The sequence below is a fragment of the Muntiacus reevesi genome, chromosome 9 (assembly GCF_963930625.1).
Source record: "Muntiacus reevesi chromosome 9, mMunRee1.1, whole genome shotgun sequence".
In the NCBI taxonomy this organism is placed as follows: Eukaryota; Metazoa; Chordata; class Mammalia; order Artiodactyla; family Cervidae; genus Muntiacus; species Muntiacus reevesi.
The window spans coordinates 14,555,140-14,577,283 of NC_089257.1; the positions used below are offsets into that span (position 1 = coordinate 14,555,140).

General features: G+C 45.6%; 1 protein-coding gene across 1 annotated transcript in view; it reads right to left on the minus strand.

The window, feature by feature from the left end:
• Positions 1 to 484: 484 nt before the first annotated feature.
• PTPRJ (protein tyrosine phosphatase receptor type J) overlaps positions 485 to 22,144 on the minus strand; it is a 167,689-nt gene continuing 146,029 nt past the window's right edge. The window contains exons 13-25 of the mRNA XM_065944266.1: positions 21,354 to 21,561; positions 21,120 to 21,244; positions 16,678 to 16,765; positions 15,497 to 15,538; positions 14,962 to 14,970; positions 14,770 to 14,857; positions 13,904 to 13,994; positions 12,599 to 12,672; positions 12,360 to 12,494; positions 9,580 to 9,699; positions 7,506 to 7,666; positions 5,885 to 6,020; positions 485 to 4,123 (exon numbers count right to left, since the gene is read on the minus strand). Of these exons, the coding sequence (XP_065800338.1) occupies positions 3,965 to 4,123; positions 5,885 to 6,020; positions 7,506 to 7,666; positions 9,580 to 9,699; positions 12,360 to 12,494; positions 12,599 to 12,672; positions 13,904 to 13,994; positions 14,770 to 14,857; positions 14,962 to 14,970; positions 15,497 to 15,538; positions 16,678 to 16,765; positions 21,120 to 21,244; positions 21,354 to 21,561 (1,436 nt within the window). The 3' untranslated portion in view covers positions 485 to 3,964. The remainder of the gene's footprint in view (positions 4,124 to 5,884; positions 6,021 to 7,505; positions 7,667 to 9,579; positions 9,700 to 12,359; positions 12,495 to 12,598; positions 12,673 to 13,903; positions 13,995 to 14,769; positions 14,858 to 14,961; positions 14,971 to 15,496; positions 15,539 to 16,677; positions 16,766 to 21,119; positions 21,245 to 21,353; positions 21,562 to 22,144) is intronic.

The window sequence follows — 22,144 nt, forward strand, 5'->3', positions numbered from 1 at the left end:
GACTTAAGTGCCCCCAAAGTTTATATGCTAAAATCCTAACCTCCAGTGCCTCCCAATGCAACTGTATTGGAGAGAAGAGTCTTTCCAGAGGTAACTAAGGGCATATGAGGTCATTAGCATGGGCTGTGATCCACAGTGACTGGTGTCCTTGTAAACAGAGGAGATTAGAACACACAGGGGAAGACGGTCGTCTACCAGACAAAGAGAGTGGCCTCAGAGGAAGCCAACCTGCCGACACCTCCATCTCAGACATCTAGCCTCCAGGACTGTGAGATGATCCTTTTTTAATGCTTAAGCCCCTCAGCGTGCTGTACTTTGTTACAGCAGCCCCTAGCAAACCAAAACAATGTGGAAAAATCCCAAGGGAAACATGCTTTTGCTAAGGATCCCCCAGCTGAACCCAGGCCAGTAAACTTCTCAGTAAATGATATGACATGGATGTAAAGTAAGGAGGCAGAAAGACAAACAGAGGCATAATGTGTTGACATTTTTTTATATTTGGTATTTATAAGTCTTTTTAAAAAAATTTTTTCAGGCCATGTTTTTCCTTAAAAAACAAACCAAAGGGGGGAAAAAAAGCAACCAACAGCAATACTCTGTACAAGTATAACAAACATTAGAAATATGCATCATTCCAAAATAGTTACAAGAAAATTACAGTTTTAGAGTCCACATCAACACATCCTATTCATAGGTGCCCCCGAGGGGATAAAAAGCTACAGTATATTGAATACTCGACTGCTACACAGAGTCTGAAAATTCAGAACTTGGACTTTGGAGGCAAATCAACATCAGTCACCAAGGCTTGTTTAGCTCAGCAAGTGCAATCAAGCATTTCAAAAGGAAACCAGGCTTTTTCACCCCCAGATGAAAAGCAAACGTGAATCAGCTGCATAGTCGGCCCCAAGCCCCAGGAGCCTCCGACTTGGTGATGCCCATGTCCAGTGGTCAAGTATGCCAAAATCTAGCTGGTGGTTGTCACGTGGCCACAGGGAACTGACTGACCTGCATCTCATTTCACACTGCTGCCAACCATCACTAGATTTAACTCTGCAGACAAAAACGTCCTTGCTCTTGGAAGAAGATTTTAGAGGCTGAAATCCCTCAAACCAACTCAACCCATGCTGGTTGGTTTACTTCTGCAATTGTCAAATACTAAGCAGGGGAGATCATGCCATCCCCATGGCTTCACTGGACTCTAATTTTAGCTCATCACTCCTGGGATGGTTTGGGGCAGGAGCTCAAAAGCGCTTTCTCTCTTCTGTAACCAGCCCTCAGCCAGCCTGTCTTCTATATATTTACACGTTAATCTTCCCTTTTCAATCACTGTGCTATAAATACCCTCACCAACCCCCGCCCACTGGCCCGTCGCCAGGGCTCTTCAGGATGCAGAGCAGCATCGTGAATGACCTTCGTGTGACCTGCCCATTTGGAAGCCAGACCTGGCCACCGCAAGCCTTCCTCCCAGGACCGGGGGTGACGTCTGAGCGTGGCTGACCGGGCTGCAGCCCATTTCCCAAGCTCATCCCAGGCGGAAGGGAGGAGGGTTTCTGATCTTTGCATTTTTTTACCCCCATATGTTTCTAATCCTTGTTGCTTTCATCTTTTAAAGGAATCTCTGGAGTCAAGTCCTTCCCCCCGACTTCTCCAGGGCAGCAGCAGTGACGCGGGCAGGGTGTACACCTCCGTGGGACCTGACGATACCTCGGCACCCATCAGCGGGGTGTCCTGGCAACCTGGCGTGGGAAAGGGTGGGACCCCAGAACTGCCGCCTGGACTGGGACCCCTGAAGAAGTTAGGGAACTCTCCAGATAGGCGCGCGAGGGGCGGACCCGCGTGAGAGACTTGGAAGCCTTCGCCCAAATCCAGCTTCACTCAGCAGCCCAGGATGGCAGGGCTTCCCTGATACAAGACCAAAGAGGACCCGGCCCGGCCTGGCCAGCCTGCTCCTCCAAAGGCCTGACACGGAATGAACTGCTTTCCACCACAGAGACAGCAAAGGACTTAGCCAAAAGTGCAATTTCCATTTGGGAAGTAAGGTTCTCCCAAAACACAACACCTTCATCACCTCTCCTCTATTCCTTGCAGTACCTCAAAGGGAAAGGGAGACAAAAGACGTATGGCCCTCGACCCCGGCACTGAACCAAGCGTTCTCCGTACACTGGGGTTCCCCCTCCGTGACCCGAAAACGCCGCAATGTCCCATCAGTGCTCAAAGTGCCGGCGAGCCGGGGCGCAGGCATGGTCAGGAGACGGGCTCCCACAGGCCCGGGGTGACCGGGGCACTCAGAGACGACCCCGCTCCCGTTTCCAATAGGACACATCGTCCTACACTTACAGCAGGATTTATCACCGTGGCAAACAGCCACAGGACGCGAGGGACTTGATCGATCCTTCATAAGACCTTGAATACTTCATTGCTTATTGGAGGAGAAACTTAATACATCTTCAAAATAGAACCTGAGCCACAATATAAAATAAAACAAAACAAAACAAAAGAAACAAATCCTTTCGTGTTAATGCCTTGAGAAGTTTACAGATGATGTACCAATAAAATAAATCCACATAAATTCGGAAACTCTCAGTGGATACACACCTGAAAGCCAAATAACAACAACAAAAATTAATCTACAGTTTTAAAAAAAATCAAAGTAATTACAGCAGCAGTATAGTGAAAAAGAGGTTTTAAAAATAATAATTACATCTTTGATACAAATTCAAACTTTGTACACCTCAATTCCAAGGAATGACTTTTAAGAGTTTAGTATATATATATACAGTAGATACGGATATGTGTCACTGCAGATACAGACTAAAGCCAGTAGACTTTAAGAAGGGATTCATCTGACACCGTTTCCACACGGAAGTGTTCACAGATTGCAACACTTTTAGAAACACGCACACACACACACACACACGGACACACAGACACATAAAATGCCAACCTGAGTAAAACGTTACTAAAAACCTAGAGCATCATGAATCACTAAGTCACATATTGCACCTTTAAATAATCCTTCTTACCAAATACAGAAATGAGAAAAAAAGGTAAAACAGGGACAATAAGAGATTCTTGTGTCACTGAAGGGTTCCTCTGCTTCCCCCGACTCCCACCCCTAAAATTTTCAAGGTGATAATTTAGTTTCCACTCTTGCTCAACCCGTGGGCAGAAAACGTGGCCAGCAGAAATGTCTTTGGGGAAAAATAGGAGGGGAAAAGGAACGAAAGAATAGAGCACAAAACAGGAGATGGGGAAAGGGGGGGGGCGGGGAGGCGAGATCTTCTCTAATCAAATGAGAACAGGAATGTTACTGAGAAGGCTGAACCTCCGGTACTAAACTACTGTTTAAATATTCCACATAGTCCAATTATGAGATTCAGTACAAAAATAGAGATATCTACTTAGTTTTGCCTGTGGAAGCATAATTCAGAAAAGGCACATGTTCAAATAGAAAACAGGCAGAAGAGGTACCACATACCCCTCCCTACGTGATAATCATCCACAATTATGTATTTTCCATCAGCTAGATTCCAAGATACAGTAGGTAAAAATAGACCTCTGATACTTAAAATATATTCAACCCAACACAATCCTGGCTTTAGCGTGTGAATCATATAAAATAGTCTTTTTAAAAAAGAATGTCTTGTAAAAGAAAAAAAAAAATCATAGCTCACTTTTCCTGGTATTCTGTAATTCTCAAGAGGAAAAAAAAAAAAAAGTGAACTCATCCCATTGGTAATCAGGAATGTAGTTGATTTGCTCACCACCCATCCACAGCCCCTGATAGCCCCAGCCTCTCATTTGTCATGTTTTACACGTGCAGCTTCACACTCTCAAATTAGTTCTAACAAAACAGAACGAAGAATTAGGATATTAGACATATAAAAACATGTCAACATCGGGGCATTTTCCTTTGCTGTGGGTGTGACGGTCTGGTTAACTCCAGAAAGGTTTTCCTTTGGAATTAGGCAATGTAGCCATTTGTCTTTCCAAACGTGGTCATGGGTGCAAGGTTCTCATAGATTGTCATTGCAGTTGTGTTCTGGTAGATAAGATCCACTTTCGAGTCCTTCTGGGATCTGATAATATCCAAAACACACTGATTGAGGAAAACATACTGGTCCTGTTAGAAAAAGAAAGAGGAAAAAAAAAAAAAAAAAAAAGGAGCACCAAAGATTAGCACTGAAGGTTTTCTCAAACAGATTTCCACTCTCCAACCCCACTCACCACCCCACAAGCGAACACTCCAAGCTCACGTGGTCAAGAAGTAATTACATCATGGTGAAATCTGAAACTAGAGACACCAAGGATCTCATCACTAATGAGTATCAACCAGAGGGGTGCACCCCACACACAGCTCGGCTCCTCAAGAGGTACCAGAATCTTGAGGAAGGGCAAAAAAAAAGAAAATATGTGGAGAAACTAAGGCACATGTATATTCAATCACCAAAATGTCCAACAGCTTTCTTAGCTAGGGAGGATGTGAAGAATAAGGAGTAAACTGTGACTCTCAATGAAAGGAGTGAAATAAAGGTGGATGATCAGGGTTGAGTTGGGGGTTCCTGTCCTTCAGGGGGGTTGTAAAGATTGGGGTTATAATCAGGGTCCCCACCCTTCAGACAAGCACATCAAACGGTAGCCATTAAAAAGAAGAAGCGGTGTTTGCTGAAAGACATCCACAAACTTAAAGAGGAAAAAAAGAAATCATAGGGCAGGATTATATATAAAATAGGATCCAATTTTTCAAATATGCTCTAGGAAGGAAAATCTGCAATATGCTAAAACATGAATGAACTTGAGGACATTATGCTAAATGAAATAACCAAGTCACTAAAAGGCCAAAAAAAAGCTAATTATAAATTCTTCTCAAAAAAATAAAATATGTTCCATGTGTGTACACACATACCTGTTTTTTTTTAACAAATGGACATCAAGAAGTCTATAAAGATATATTGTTGCTGTTGTTCAGTTGTTAAGTCATGTCTGACACTTTGCAGCCCCATAGACTGCACACGCCAGGCTTCCCTGTCCTTCACTATCTCTCAGAGCTTGCTCAAACTCATGTCCATTGAGTCAGTGATGCCATCCAACCATCTCACCCTCTGTGGCCCCCTTCTCCTCCTGTCCTCAATCTTTCCCAGCATCAGGGTCTTTTCCAGTGAGTCAGTTCTTCGCATCAGCTGGCCAAAGTATTGGAGCTATGCAAACTGTAAACACTACCTACCCTCTAGGGCATGGAATTGGAAAAGAAAAGGCAAAAGAGAAAAATGTCCTCTATGTAATCCTATACTAAGTTTTTTTGATATGAACAAATTTATGCAATTTTCAAAATATTTTTAAAAGGGACGAGAACATCTGTAAGCAGGCATAAGATTTCTGTGTTACCCAAAATCTAAAAGATGAAGAACTACGACTCCATATAATTAGAGCAGAAAAAAGAAGATCTCTACCAACCAACACAGGAGGCGACTCCACTCTACCCACCCCAGCCACCTGCTCACCCCAAAGCACACAATGTTACCAGGCCTCTAGAACATTCTCTGCTGGACCCAGAAGCACAGCACCTCTTCACAGAGTTCTAAACTGGTTCAGGATGACAGCCTGACACCAGATTAATTTCTGCTCTATCCTGGTCAGGATGTCATCACCCTGACAGCTTTGAGGAGGGCTATTTCCCAATTCCCTGGTTGAGAACACACCTTGAACATACTGTTTATCTGGAACATTTCAGGGAACACATATAGCTGATTCACATTATCGCCCACCAGCTTACACTGTAAAGCAATTATACTCCAATTTAAATAAATAAATAAAATTTAAAAGAAAAAAAAAAGAAAAACACGGACAGGAAGGGAGAATTGTCCAACAGAGACACTGGCCTCACCTCTGTCTGCACCATTAAAGGCCTGTGCATGCGGAGGTCGTACACGATGCCATACACGTCCACAGTGTTCTCGTTCTCTATCTGATAGATAAGACGATCGATGGCAACGAAAGTGCCCGTCCTCCCCACCCCAGCACTGAAAAAGAGGGGAAATGAGCATGTCAGCACGTCAGCAGTTGTGTCTGACTCTTTGCGATCCCATGGACTGAAGCTCACCAGGCTCCTCTATGCATGGGATTCTCCAGGCAAGAGTACTGGAGTGGGTTGCCAGCCCTCCTCCAGGGGATCTTCCTGACCCAGGGACCGAACCTGAGTCTCCTGTATCTCCTGCATTGGAAGGCAGGTTCTTAACCACTACCACCACCTAGCATGGGTCACCTCTACGGGAAAACTCCCACTTCCCCATTTGTACGTATATCTTGCTCTCCCCAGCTATCAGGCTTTGAGGGTCAAGGCCAGGACCATTCACCACTGGCTTAGTTAAAACCTCCGCAGGTCAGACTGTATTAGCTTGGTACTGGGACCCAAGTCCTAAAGCTACTTTCAAATCAGATGCCACAAATAAAACACCTTGTTAGAGGTCTTTCATCTCAGTCCCACTGAAGTTGCCACTGTATCTAGGACGGCAAGTTTCATCCATTTCAATCTGTTACTCTCAAAGGGTAACAAAGTCCCTCCCTTCTTCTGTCCCAAAATCAATTCCTTTAGCTCCAAAGCTAATTTATGGTTGTTCTGCAGGAGGGGGTGGCAAACTTCTTCTCTTCAGGACCAGAAAGTAAAATATCATCAGCTTTGCAGACTCATCCTGCCACTGCAGTGTGAAAGTAACCATAGACACGATGTAACCAAAGGGACACGGCTGTGTTCCAATAAAACTTTATGGACGGAAACAGGCAGCCAAATAGATTGTGGTGATGGCTTCATGGAGGTACACTCATCTCCAAACTTATCAGGTTGTATCCATTCATTTACAGACAGTTTTTGTATGTGGAAAATGTATTTTTAAATAAACAAAATGAACTGGAATTGTGTATCTCAACAGCTAAACAGCAAACCGAAATGCTAAAGAAAACAGGCTGCAGAATGATTTATACATTATAAAATCTAGTAAAAGTTTAAAGCCATATAAAACAATAGAGTTACCTACATATGCAATAAAATATAAAAGCATGCAAGGGAGTGATACAGATCAACTTTAGGACCAAATGTTCACCTGTGTAAGAAGGGGAATGGGATAGGAGGCTAGTAAGTAGAGACTTTAATTATACCTGTAATGTATTATTAACAAAAAGAAACATATATGGCGTCATGCTGAGCTTCGTTAAATTATTATTTTCTGCATTTTTGTAAGGCTGAAATATCTCAAAGGAAAATATTATAAATAAGAAATAAAATATGTTATGATTTTTTTTTAAATACAGTTAGCTGACCAGATCTGACCCACAGGCTATTGTTTGCCAACCCTTGTTCTAAAGTCTCAGGTTTAAGGAATAAATCCATTGTCCCATATCCAAACTTTCTTAAATTTATAAATACCTATGGCATTCCCTCTCAGGCTTTTTTCTTTTTTCAAAAGTGTCCATATTTATAATTACATTTGAAATCTGTCACATATGCATACCTGCAATGCACCAGTATTGGCGACTCAGGAGGACTCTGCTTCATGTAGTCACGAACAAGGTACCGGAAGTTGATGAGTAGATCAGTGGTGTCAGGAACACCGTGGTCAGGCCAGGAGGTGAAATGGAACTGACGCAGAGGGTGACTCTCACTTGTCAGAGTCTAAAAACCAAGAAACGAGGTTAGAGCCAGAGAGAAGGCACGCTAGATCAAGCCATACCTGAAGGCTGAACTGCATGGAACAGCCAAAAAGCAGCTCAGACGTGGTTATGACTACAAATTAGAATTGTACGTTGGTAAAACAGCTAATAAAGTGCTTGTACAGACTGCAAATCCATATAACATGCCAAGCAGGAGGGTTTATTATCTCCCTTTTAAGAAGGGGAAGCAAACTTTCCAAGTTGTGAAGTGACTTCTCTAACACTCACCTCAGAGGCAGAAATCTCGTGTCCTCCAGTTCTAAGTTCAGAATCTTCCCTTTTTACCACAGTCCCCTGCCAATAGTACACTCACATTCTTATACCTACACCTCCTTAGAGCTTCATAAACCCCATCCCTGAGCCCAAGGGGGAATGTCACCGACCAGAAATAAATTTACACAAATTTAACTATGATAACCAGTGCCTTCAGGGCAAGAACTGTCTCATGATTCACATGTCCTCCAAAGAATTTTGGCTTCCCTAATAGCTCAGTTGGTAAAGAATCTGCCTGCAATGCAGGAGACCTGGGTTTGATCCCTGAGTTGGGAAGATCCCCTGGAGAAGGGAAAGGCTACCCACCCCAGTATTCTGGTCTGGAGAATTCCATGAACTGTAAAGTCCATGGGGTTGCCAAGAGTCAGACATGGCTGAGCAACTTTCACTTTCCAAAGAATTTAATAAAGTGATAAGCAATCAGCAAGCACCAAGTAAATATTTAGAACTATAGGGGTTTGAGAAAGGACTCCCCCCGAAAAACATCTGTTTCAACTTCAGATAGACAATAGAAAGTGAAGCTCATTATAACAGAGTTAGTTCTGACACAGACTGCCGTCCCACACGGACCAAAGCACATACCGTTAATTATCACAACTCTGCCCTGGCTGAACCATTCCCATTCCGGAGCCAACTGTATTCATTATGCCTACACCTGGGGACTGACCTCACCTGTGTGTGCTATACCTGGACTGCAGGCATGTGCTCCTTGATGACAGCTACCCTCTGAAGTGTATTTATTTTCTTTTTTAATATATATATATTAGGAACTCCCTGGTGGTTCAGGGGCTAAGACTCTGTGCTTCCAATGCAGTGGACCTGGGTTTTGATCCCTGGTCAAGAAACTAGATCCCACATGCCGCAACTAAGACCCAGGGCAGCCGCATAAATAAATAAATATTTAAAAAAGAATAATAGTGCTTCTCCTAGATTTCAGATTATTTCTCTAGGACAGATTCTCAAACTTGAAACCAGCAGATCAAAGGGAAACAGATATTTTTATGCTTTGATATAAACTATAGAGGGCTATATCGATTTACACAGCCATCAAAAGATATCAGTGTCGCCCATGACACTGATTCAATTTTTAAATACCATTAAAAAATAAAAAGGACACATATACTGACTTCTTAGAATGCCTACACAATTTAGTTGCATTTGTTTTCATAACCTTTGAGGGGAAAGGAGGCCATATGTATATGTCCTAGACTCCTATTAACGTAACTGTCATCATAAACTATTTCAACGGCAAATGGACACTCCTGATGTCAAATTTCCTAAACAATCCAAAAGGGCCTTGATCTGTAAGAAAAACTCTATAAGCATGTCACCTGGAAGGGGAAGAAAAGAAGTCAAAGATGCTGAGCCATGCTCCTAAGATTCATTTAAGAATAACTTATGAAATTCTCAAGCAAGCAAAGCCAACAGGTTGCATTAGAGTATATGCAGATACAGATTGTTACATTCTATAAAGAAAGCGAAAATATTTTTCTGATGCATTAAAAAAAAATGATTTATACCAATATTAACCTAAAAGTGTCACCCAAAAAGTAATGTATGCTAATTTTATATGAGATCTATGCGTCTTGATTTCTTACTTACATTTTTCACTGTGAAGTCTCTGATGGTCCATTCTGGAAGAACAATTTCGGACGTCATTGCCACAGTTATGTCCCCGTAATCCTGAGCCTGCTTGGAGGGCCAGTACTCCTCACATTTGGTCTAGAATAAAATGCAAACACTCAGATCACACTGTCTGCCATCACTGAAACCTCACAAGGAGATGAGAGATTAAAACCAAGCATCAGAGTCTGAATCCATGCCTTACTTGGGTTCTGCCTGATCCTTGGAATTTTGTATTTTAATTTTCAATTTCTACCAACGTTATAAATTTGGGAATCTTTCCATAAAAATCTAGATTTCTGGCTTCTCTTGAGAAATCAGAAGACCTAGCCAATACTGAGCCCCGATTTCTACACAGAAACTGACTTACAGCCGAGCAGCCACTGTTCCTTCACAAGGGACACTGTGCCCACCCAGCTCCCCAGCCCTACAGCAGTACTGAACTAAACCTCTGCTAAACTTCTCCACGTGCAGAAGAAATGAGAGCTTTTCTCAAGACTTTTAGATGTACACTAACTCCAACACAAATATAGACACCAAAAAAAAAAAAAAAAAGAAAATCAGATTAAATCATTTTGGGGTCTTTGACTTTGACAGCCAGTGGGCAAATGTGAACAGAAATAAAAATCAGGAAACAACCGCTCTCTGAAAGTATCTGAATCCCCACTCGGTAGCTGACTTTTTTTAAAATGAGAGGTTTATGTTGCTTAAAAAACAGATGCCTGCTTCTCAACTCCAGAGATGCTGACACTGGCCCAGAGATCCGTATTTATTAAAAGATCCCAGCTTCTGCTTTTTAAAAAATCTTAATTTGTAGAAAATCATAAACACCTCATGGGCTTCCCTGCTGGCTCAGACAGTAAAGAATACACCTGCAATGCAGGAGACCTGGGTTCGATCTCTGGGTCAGGAAGATCCCCTGGAGGAGGGCATGGTAAGTCACTCCAGTATTCTTGCCTGGAGAATCCCCACAGAGGAGCCTGGCGGGCTACAGTCCACAGGGTCACAGAGTCGGACACGACTGAGCAACTACGCACAGCACATAAACACTTCCTACTCAAATGAGAAGCTGACTTAAATGCTGCTTGATGTTGGCACTTGGTGAAAACTGGAAGAAGGCAACACTAAACTATGCCATTTTATTTTCTTCATGAAAGAATAAGGTTAACCTCTGACATTTTTTGAGTTAATTCATGTAAAAAGTTATACTGATTTTGATGTAATTTTTCTCTTTGTTGAAACCAATTGAAAACCAATAATTTAAGTTGTTCATGATATACTAATATAACTTTGCCACATGATACACTAAATAAATTTTATTGGTTGATGCCAAAAAATATCCCAGCTAATGTACGAAGCAGGTACGGAACCCAACCTGCGGTGTCACAAATAAAGTGAAGATGGGAACCATCCCTGATTGCTCTTTGTTACCTCTCCCTCCTCCATCCCCAGCCCCAGCACAGGATGTTATACACACATTTGGGGCAGATATACACATATCTGCTCAATTAAAGTGAAAGATAAGAACCGAAAGAAATGATGCCTGCCAGTTTCCCACTCTCCCTGGGACAGTGCGAGCGCCCTGGAGCAGCAGCACCAGGAATTGGCAGAACGCAGCTCTGGGGTCCACCAGAGGCCCTGCAGGCGGAAACCCTCGCGGGAGACTGGAAACCCTCCAGGTGACTCCGAGGCATGTTCATGTTTCAGAACCACGGGCGTAGGGACTTGACTGCCACCCTATTCTTCAAGTAACAGACCTACAAGCAAAGATTCACAGAGCATACGAGTTCCTATTCCTCAGGCACAGACTTTCTGAATTTAGCCCATGTTTTTCAACTCTCCTTGGTTTATTTGTGGAAAAGTGAAAGTGAAAGTCAATCAGTCGTGTCCATCTCTTTGCAACCCCAGGGACTGAAGCCTGCCAGGCTCCTCTGTCCATGGGATTTTCCAGGTGAGGATACTGGAGTAGGTTGCCATTCCCTTCTCCAGGGAGTCTTCCCAACCCAGGAATTGAACCTAGGTCTCCTGCATTTCAGGCAGATTCTTTACCATCTGAGCCACTAGGGAAGCCAAGGGATTTTATTACGAGAAGAAATCTTATCTTTAATGGGGGGATGCCAGGCCATCACAGGGGAGAGGGAACTGCTGAGGCTTATTGGGGGATAAGTTGGAAATTTTGCATAAAGAAAGGGTTCCGATGCTAAAAACCCAGTTTGAAAATCACTGAGTCACTCAAGTTGGTCATCTCACAGGTGCGGCTGGTTGCTCGGGGAAAAGACAGGCTTGCACCCATTCACAGAGCTGATGGGGACTTCCCTGTGGTCCAGTGGTTATGACCCTGTGCTTCCAATGCAGGGGGAGCGGGTTCAATCCCAAGTCGGGGAACTAAGATGCCACATGCCACGGGGCACGACCAGAAAAATGCATTAACATGGATCTGATGAAGGATGGAGTCACACGAAGTTCTTATGCTCCACTAACCCAAATTTTGATGTCTATTAACTCCAGCAGCTGTGACTTAATGTATAGAGAACATTCTTCTGTCCATAAAGAAGGTAACAATAACATAGATTTTGTTTTTTAGCATTTTTTTAAAACTTTTAGTGGAGAAAAAGACAAAAAGCACATTTCTAAGAATAGAAGTGCTAATGCTTGGGGGAATGTCTTTTTTAAAAAATAGGTTTTAAAATACCGTCCACCATAATAACTATGAATGAATGAACTGAACAGAATAATAATAAAAAATAAAAATTACGTACCCTTCCCTGTTCAACACATTTGGTCAGCATGACAATAGCATAGACATTCTTCTCCCAAACCATACGCCAAAAATCTTTCAGAGTGTTGGGTAAAGGTCCTTGCGTGGCAATAAAATCTTCTTTGGAATGGTAGCCCTAGAAAACGGAAAGCAGCACAGAGTCAATCTCAAAGAGACAGAAGAGGAGCCCCGAGGACCTCCTCCAGCCAGCCAGCACGCCAAGCCCCGCTCCCCACTCACAGGCAAGTAGTTGGCGTTGATGTAGTCATCAGTTGAATGGGTCTGAACTGAAAGTTTGACACGGGAAGTGTCATCTGTGACATTCAAAGAGAAGAGTTCCACGTTAGGATACGGAATAGAATATTTCATCTCAGAACAGAGAAACGAGAGCAAAATGGGAACACAGGGGCTCCATCACACCTTGACACCACCTGCCCCAGTGTTTTAGATCCACAGCCTTACTGCATTCCCGCTGTCACCAGATATGACCATGGCACATAGAAGTTGCACAATCCCCTGGGCAGAGCTAGTAAGTGGCACTGCTGGGGTTCGAACCTGGGCAGTCTGGCACGGGTGCCCAAGCTCCGAACCACTCCAGACCACCTTCTAGATGAAACCAACTACCTCCACCCTTGGGTGTATGCCACAACCCAGGGAAGGCCCTCTGCAGTTATTTATCCCTCATAACCATCCTACAAGCTTCTGTGCCCATTTTACAGATGAGAAAACTGAGGGTCGGTGAGGTTAGGTGATTTTTTCCAAGCTCTTTCATCTGGTGAGTGGCAGTCAGAATTCAAATCCAGTGCCCTTTCCACTACGGCAGGGTAGATCCTCAGGGCAGAAAGTTAAGCCTTTCACGCTTTCCCTATTCTCATTAACAAGTTGTTCTAAAAAGACAGCCCCAAATGCAAGAATAAACTCAGTGTCTAAGACTACTGTAAGTGGTGTGTGTGGAGTCTCAACTATGACACAAATGAACTTGTTTACAAAACAGAAACAAACTCACAGTGTAAACTCAATGTGTTGTTGTCCCTGTCAATCCTCAAAAACAGGAATGAATCCAAATATAATTCACATCCAGTCATGGAGTGTACTTAGCCAACCAGAGACATGTCTGGACAAGCAGAGAGCGTTACTCCCCACTTGCCCTCCACCAGCTCCCCTTTGGTTCCAGAACTGTATTTATGTTAGAATAAAGGGGCTCAAAGCACGGGCTCTGGCCTTTTCCCTGCAGGAAACTGCCAGATCCAGTCCAAGTCTGGTCCCACCATGACTCTCAATGTGACTTTGGACAAATCACTTAGCCACACTGTGCCTCTTTTTTTTTTTTGCAGAACAAGTATCTTACTACCTATTCCGTAAGGCTATTGCGAGGCTGAATCCAATGGCTTACGCTTAAACACTGTGCTGAGCGCACATAGGTGACTGATGAATGGCTGTGGGAGTGGCTGGTTAGTATCCAGATTCCTCTGCCCCCTGCTCTTAGAGATATGATATCCATGATGGGGGGGAAAAAAAAGGGAAGGTGTGGGAAAAACAACTTACAGGGCAGAACGTTGTTATAGCGATTCTTTCCCCTGTTGTCAGCCAGCTCAGCTGCATATTTAGGTAGATTAATTCCAACAAGCTTCAGATCCTGAAAGCAGACCATGAGAATTGTTCCTTCACTCCGTGTCCAGATAGAATTTATACTGCACAAAGGGTATAGCAGGATAAAGTGGGAATGCAGAGATGTTATGGGAACACTGTATCCCCAAAAAGACATAGCAGTTCTAAGCCCTGGTACCTGTGAACACAACCTGACTGGAAATTACAGCTTTTGTGATGTAAACAAGATAAGATGAGGTCATACTGCAGAGGGCAGGGCCCTTACTCCAGTATCACTGATGTCTTTTTTTATTTATTTATTTGGTTGTTCCAGGTCTCAGTTGTAGCACGCAGGGTCTTTTTTTATTTGCAGCATGCAGAATCTTTAGTTGTGGCATATAAACTCCTAGTTGCAGCATGTGGGACCCACTTCCCTGACCAGGGATTGAACCTGGGCCGCCCGCACCTGGAGCGCCTAGTCCTAGCCACTGGACCACCAGGGAAGTCCCTGATACCTTTATAAGAGGAGAAAAGACACAGGTGGAGATACATAAGGGAGACGCGTAAAGATGGAGGCAGGGGACTTCCCCGGCAGTCCACTGGTTAAGACTCCGGCGCTTCCACTGCAGGAGGCGTGGGTTCAATCCCTGATTGAGGAACTAAGGTCCTGTATGCCATGCAGCATGGCCAAAAAAAACTTCTCTCTTCCATCAAAGAAGGCTACCTCTAACCCAAGGCTTCACCATAAAACAGAAACAGGCAGTTTTCCAACTTTCAGGGAAAACATAAAGCAAATAAAACTACAATATTTAACAACCACATACTTCATATTCTTCTGCAAACCCACAGTTGGAGTCAGCTTGCTGTTTCTTGAAGTAGGCCTCAAAATTCTCCACTTTGATTAACTTGGATCTAGCAAAACAAAACAACCTATCAGGATTGGTTGCATTCAATCAAGTGCACACTCAAGATAGAAAAATGTAAGTCATTTTTCAAAAAGCAAAACATGTACTCACTTTTTAGGTCTTCATCGCAGAAAAGCAAAGAAGAAAAAAAAAAGACAATTAGAAAAAAAAATGACTCAACCATAACTCCAGAGATTTTCCCAAAAGAAGAAAACCTATAGTATAAGGGCAGGGGGTGGTTGGGGGAGGTTCACTGAAATGTAATTCACAAAACACTGAAATGTGAATCAGGAAATCTGACTTCTAGACCCTGTTATATAACTGAGTGGCTTCATGACTGTGACAAAGTTCTTTCCTCCTAGACCTTGAATAACCATGCTTTTAATCACAAAGTACATATTTATTCATAGAATATGGCAAGTTCTACTTGGCATGGTAGACCACGGCAAGGAGGTCAGCTTCAGGAGCCAAGTAAACATAGGGTCCTTGCAGGATAACAACGCTAATAAGAACTTCTGGATGATCAGGTCCAAACATGTCAATCTGGGAAAATGGCAGCGGTTCCCATCAAAAAAAAAATCTCAAAATAGTCACTGAACAGATTGGGGGATTAAATGTCTTAAGGCTCATAAATCTAGAGACTTACTTAATTTGAGAAAAGTTCACGTCATTGTTCTTTGCATCTTTCCTATTTTGAAAGAAAAAAAGACCCATTAGATCAAAATGGCTTAATACTATGTTTTGCTTCCTTTGTGTATCTACAAGACGCTTCTTCCCTGGGCCTTTAGTTCATAGAGCACATCAGATCCTGTTCACAAATACTAAAGCTTAATGGTCTAAACCTGTGAAGTTATTCGCATTTATACCACCTAAAAGTATCAAAGGATCCTACTCAAGCAACTTGTAGGAATTTCTCTGAGTAAATACAGATCAGCAGCAGCAGCCTATTATACAGTCAAGCTCACTATTTTGTACTCTGATTTTTGTCTTGAGTAAGGTTTTCTGAAAAAGTTAATGTAATAAACCAGAAAACATATCCAGTGTTGGCAAGGGACCGGGGTGGCGGTGGAGGGTGGGGAGGGACCTGGCACTCTCCTATATTGCTGATTAAACCCCATAGTGGTATTTTAAAAAATGATAAAGCTTTCTGGAAGGCAATGTCACAGTATGTATTAAAATTAAAAACATGCACACCCCCTGACCCCGCAACTACCCAGCTTGGAATTTGGCCTAAAGTAATAACTATGATTGTGCCCAGATTTACACACAAGGATAAGTAACAGTGGCAAATAAGGAGGACACAAAAATGCCAGAAAATTGGTTGAATAATTTCCATACAGCTGAACACTCGATAGTCACTTAAACTGAAGATCCGAAGCTATCCACAGTGTCTTATGAAAAAAACCAAGACAGAAAATAACACATATAATAGGATTCTGTTTGTAGGTGTGGGTGTGTGTATTTATGTGAGTTTTGTAATCACATCCATGTTAAGAGTAGTTTTCCATGGTGTAAGTATGGACTATTTCTTGTCTTTGTTTTTTATTGTTGGGTTTTTTTGTCATAAGTATGTATAAGTTTACTTTAACAAGAAACGATAAAGCTGTTTTTGACCCCTCCCTCAAAAAAAAATAGAATGCAAAAAGCTGGCACACAGGCCCTGCCTATCAACCCAGGAGCGCAAGGTGGTGGAGAAAACCACCATCAGAGGCTGCGGGCCAGGAGGAAATCTGGGGCGTGAACATACCGCGCTGCGTTTACTCAGTCTCTCGCTCAATTAATTAAAAATACATGCAGGGAATTATTATTAGCATAAGCAGCAGTCACCTTTTCTTCCTCCAGAAGATGAAGCCTCCCACGGCCACGATCACCAAGGCACCAAAGATACACCCAAACACTGCTCCACAGATGACACCTGGGGAAAGTCCACACGGGGGGCAGGTCACGAGGTGCTCATGGACAGAGTGCGTGGGAGGGGCGGGGGGGGTGGTGTGGCAGAGGAGAGCTCTGGACATAGAATGTGTGTGTGTGTCTGTGTGTGTGGTGTGTGGTCTGTGTGCCTGGGTGTGTGTCTGTGTGTGTGTGTCTGTGTGTGGTGTATGTCTATGTCTGTGTCTGTGTGCATGTGTGTGTCTCTGCGTGTGTGTGGTATGTGTGTGTGTCCGTGTGTGTGTCCGTGTCCGTGTATGTGTATGTGTGTCCGTGTGTGTGTCTGGAGTGTGAGTGTCCGTGTGTGTGTGTGTGGTGTGTGTGTGGCAGAGGACAGGCAGATAGCTCTGAACATAAAATGTGTGTGTCTGTGTGTGTGTGTGGTGTATGTGTATCAGTGTCTGGGGGGGGTGTGTGTCTGTGCCTGTGTGTGTGTATATCTGGAGTGTGTGTGTGTCCGTGTCCATGTGTGTGTATCTGTGTGCGTGTCCGTGTGTCTGTGTGTGTCCGTGTGTCTGTGTGTGTCCGTGTCCGTGTGTGTGTATCTGTGTGTGTGTGTGTCCGTGTGTGTGTGTCTGTGTGTGTGTCCGTGTGTGTGTGTCTGTGTGTGTGTGTGTGTCTGGAGTGTGTGTGTGTCCATGTCCGTGTGTGTGTGTGTGTGTCCATGTGTGTCTGTGTGTCCGTGTGTGTCTGTGTCTGTGTCTGTGTCTGTGTGTGTCTGTGTGTGTCCATGTGTGTGTGTGTGTCTGTGTGTGTCCATGTGTGTGTGTGTGTCTGTGTCTGTGTTTGTGTGTGTCTGTGTGTCCGTGTGTGTGTGTGTCTGTGTCTGTGTCTGTGTGTGTCCGTGTGTGTGTGTGTCTCTGTGTGTCTGTGTCTGTGTCTGTGTGTGTCTGTGTGTGTCCATGTGTGTGTGTGTGTGTCTGTGTCTGTGTGTGTCTGTGCGTGTCCATGTGTGTGTGTGTGTCTGTGTGTGCGTGTCCGTGTATGTCTGTGTGTGTCTGTGTGTGTCCATGTCTGTGTGTCCGTGTGTGTGTCTGTGTGTGTGTGTCTGTGTGTGTGTCCATGTCTGTGTGTGTGTCCGTGTGTGTCTGTGTGTGTGTCCGTGTGTGTATCCATATGTCTGTGTGTATCTGGAGTATGTGTGTCCGTGTGTGTGTGTGTGTCTGTGTCTGTGTCTGTGTCTGTGTGTGTCTGTGTGTGTCCATGTGTGTGTGTGTGTGTGTCTGTGTCTGTGTCTGTGTGTCTGTGTGTGTCTGTGTGTGTCCGTGTGTGTCCGTGTGTGTCCGTGTGTGTGTCTGTGTGTGTCCGTGTGTGTGTCTCTGTGTGTGTGTGTCTGTGTGTGTGTCCGTGTCTGTGTGTGTGTCCGTGTCTGTGTGTGTGTCTGTGTGTCTGTCTGTGTGTGTCTGTGTCTGTGTGTGTCTGTGTGTGTCCGTGTGTGTGTGTGTGTGTCTGTGTGTGTGTGTCTGTGTGTGTCTGTGTGTGTCTGTGTGTGTCCGTGTGTGTGTGTGTCTCTGTGTGTCTGTGTGTGTGTCTGTGTGTGTCTGTGTGTGTCCGTGTGTGTCTGTGTGTGTCTGTGTGTGTCTGTGTGTGTCCGTGTGTGTGTGCGTGTCCGTGTGTGTGTGTGTGTGTCCGTGTGTCTGTGTGTGTCCGTGTCCGTGTGTGTGTATCTGTGTGTGTGTGTGTCCGTGTGTGTGTGTCTGTGTGTGTGTCCGTGTGTGTGTGTCTGTGTGTGTGTGTGTGTCTGGAGTGTGTGTGTGTCCATGTCCGTGTGTGTGTGTGTGTGTCCATGTGTGTCTGTGTGTCCGTGTGTGTCTGTGTCTGTGTCTGTGTCTGTGTGTGTCTGTGTGTGTCCATGTGTGTGTGTGTGTCTGTGTGTGTCCATGTGTGTGTGTGTGTCTGTGTCTGTGTTTGTGTGTGTCTGTGTGTCCGTGTGTGTGTGTGTCTGTGTCTGTGTCTGTGTGTGTCCGTGTGTGTGTGTGTCTCTGTGTGTCTGTGTCTGTGTCTGTGTCTGTGTGTGTGTGTGTGTGTCCATGTGTGTGTGTGTGTCTGTGTCTGTGTGTGTCTGTGCGTGTCCATGTGTGTGTGTGTGTCTGTGTGTGCGTGTCCGTGTATGTCTGTGTGTGTCTGTGTGTGTCCATGTCTGTGTGTCCGTGTGTGTGTCTGTGTGTGTGTGTCTGTGTGTGTGTCCATGTCTGTGTGTGTGTCCGTGTGTGTCTGTGTGTGTGTCCGTGTGTGTATCCATATGTCTGTGTGTATCTGGAGTATGTGTGTCCGTGTGTGTGTGTGTGTCTGTGTGTGTCTGTGTGTGTCCATGTGTGTGTGTGTCTGTGTGTGTGTCTGTGTGTGTGTCTGTGTGTCTGTGTGTCTGTGTGTGTGTCTGTGTGTGTGTGTCCGTGTGTGTGTATGTCTGTGTGTGTGTGTCCGTGTGTGTGTGTGTCCGTGTGTGTGTCCGTGTGTGTATGTGTGTGTGTCCGTGTCCGTGTGTGTGTCTGTGTGTCCATGTGTGTGTGTCTGTGTCTGTGTGTGTCTGTGTGTGTCCATGTGTGTGTGTGTGTGTGTCTGTGTCTGTGTCTGTGTGTCTGTGTGTGTCTGTGTGTGTCCGTGTGTGTCCGTGTGTGTCCGTGTGTGTGTCTGTGTGTGTCCGTGTGTGTGTCTCTGTGTGTGTGTGTCTGTGTGTGTCCGTGTCTGTGTGTGTGTCCGTGTCTGTGTGTGTGTCTGTGTGTCTGTCTGTGTGTGTCTGTGTCTGTGTGTGTCTGTGTGTGTCCGTGTGTGTGTGTGTGTGTCTGTGTGTGTGTGTCTGTGTGTGTCTGTGTGTGTCTGTGTGTGTCTGTGTGTGTCCGTGTGTGTGTGTGTGTCTCTGTGTGTCTGTGTGTGTGTCCGTGTGTGTGTGCGTGTCCGTGTGTGTCTGTGTGTGTCCGTGTGTGTCTGTGTGTATCTGGAGTATGTGTGTCCGTGTGTGTGTGTGTGTCCGTGTGTGTGTGTGTGTGTGGCAGAGGACAGGCAGACAGCTCTGGACACGAACCGGCCGGGGCGCCTGGGAGCAGCCCGGGCCCCCTGCACCGGGCTCGGTGCTCCGGGAAGGCGCTGCTCCTCCCGACCTGCACACGGAGGCAGCGGGGCTCCCGGTGGCCTTCAGGTTGCCCTCAGCCCCGTCTCCTTTGCTCACAGGGAAGTGTGTGCCGCAGCCCAACGGCAAGACGCAAAGGCGGGCGGAAACGCTCCTGCTGAGGGGGTGGGGCGGGCGCCCCGGGAAGGGCCGGGTGGCGGAGCGGCCGCAGGTCGGAACCTCCCGGACACGCGGACACGCCGAGCCGACTCTGGCACTCACCCCACGGGCCCCGGTGACAGGACACCCGTGTGCTTGCCGGGGCGGCCTGGGGGTCCCTGAACTTGGCTGCCGGGCTCCTCTCCTGAAGCCAACGACTGCCAAGCACGGAGACCAGACAAATAACCAACCGGCCGGTCAGTCGGCCTCTGGCCCGAGCGGAGGGCATGCACCCTGCCCCCTGTGGTCCTTGACGCTCCTGCATCACTTCGCTCTGCGCGATAAAGGACAGGAGCACTTGACAAGGAGTCCAAGCCCAGAACGTCAGGCCTGCCCCTGAAGGTACTGTGCGACCCGGGGCCAGTACCTGCCCCTCTCTGGGCCTTAACAACCTCATATCTAAAGCGGGAACTGCACAGATACAGAGAACAGGCTTGTGGTTTCCAAGGGGACGGCAGGTGGAGGGAGGAGAGGACTGAGAGTTTGGGATTAGCAGAGGCAAACCATTATGTGTGGGTGGATGAACAAGGCCCTACAGTATATAGCACAGGGAGCTGTATTCAATATCCTGTGATAAACCGTAAAGGAAAAGAATACATATATGTCTGTGTGTGTGTGTGTGCATGTGTGTCTGAATCACTTTGCCACACTCCTGAGACTAACACAACATTGTACATCAACTATATCAACTACACTTCAATAAAATTTTTAAAAAATAAAATGAGCATCGGACAAGATGATTTCCAGGGCTCCTTCTGATCTTAATATTCAAGAGTTCCATGCACTGAAAGTGGCACGTGTGTCTGGCACGTAGTCACACAAACCACTACACTGGCGTGCAGACGGGAAGTGCTACTGGCCTTGGGAGAAGGGGCGTGGCGGGCGGAGGGTGGGGGACCCCAGAAGAGGAAGCTGAGCGGGGTCCTGAGGGCCAAGTGACATGCCAGCCCCGGAGAGGAGAGAGCAGGCTTCCCAAGCCTCCTGGGGACCCAGGGAGGGGTGCAGACACGCGTCCTTCTGTGGCTGCTGGAAGCAAAACCTCAGTGAACTGCTCACAGCACCCTCGCGCCTCTACCTGGGTCCTGGGGCAGGAAAACGGCCTCTGAACAGGGGCTGAAGGACACGTAGCTCTCGTTCCCGTCGATGATCTCCTTGCTGCGAGACGTGAAGGCGATACTGGTGAAGCCAGCCACACAAGCCCTGTGGGGTGACAAGGGAAAAAGAGGTGACTGAGTCCTGACGTCCCAAGCCCAGAGAGCTCTGCACGCACAGGCCCGGCCCCCCAGAAAGCACGAACCACGAACATTACCGATAGGAGCCCAGGGGCTCCAGCTTCCCGTTGTGGTAGCCGTGTGTGGTGGACCCGTTGCCAACGTCAACTTCGTATTTCAAGACTTCAGACAAGCCCTGAGCACGTCTCTTTCCTCCTGTCGTTATGAGGTACGTCACATAGGTATCCGAGGCCCCGCTTTTGAAGTCATCATATGTGTATCTCAAAATATCTGCCGATGGAACAGCTAAGAAAGGCACACAGACAGAAAGGCGTAAGAAAGTGAGAAAGGGATCGCACGTGGCGTGGGGGACGGGAGGTGCAAACCAGTGGTGTAACACGGGCTTGAGGATGTCTTATCCGACCCAGAGGATGTAGCCAATATTTTGAAATAACTGTAAATGGGGTGTAACCTTTAAAAACTGTACAAATCTTTTTTTATTAAAGAGAAAGAAAGTGATCGCAGAGGTTTATTGTGTCTCCTGCATTTCTAAGTGATGACCTTGACACGGGGTGATGGTGGTGACCCCTGCCATCTCTCACAGATGCTCTCTCTGCCAGGTTCTCCTTTATTAAGTTCAAAGAGCTTCACTTACTCATTTAATCCCCACAATAATCTCACTGCACAGGCTGACTGTCCCCACTGTACAGATGGGGAAAAGAAGGCACAGAATGCTAAAAAGACCTGTGCCCAAAGGTGGTGGAATTGTATTTCTAACCCAGACTATCCGACGGGGAAGTTGTGTGACCTCACCCATCCCAGGCTGGTCCTGGTCAGGCTGGTCAGTATGCAACATCACCTCCCCTATTCAGCAAAGATCTGAGCTTGG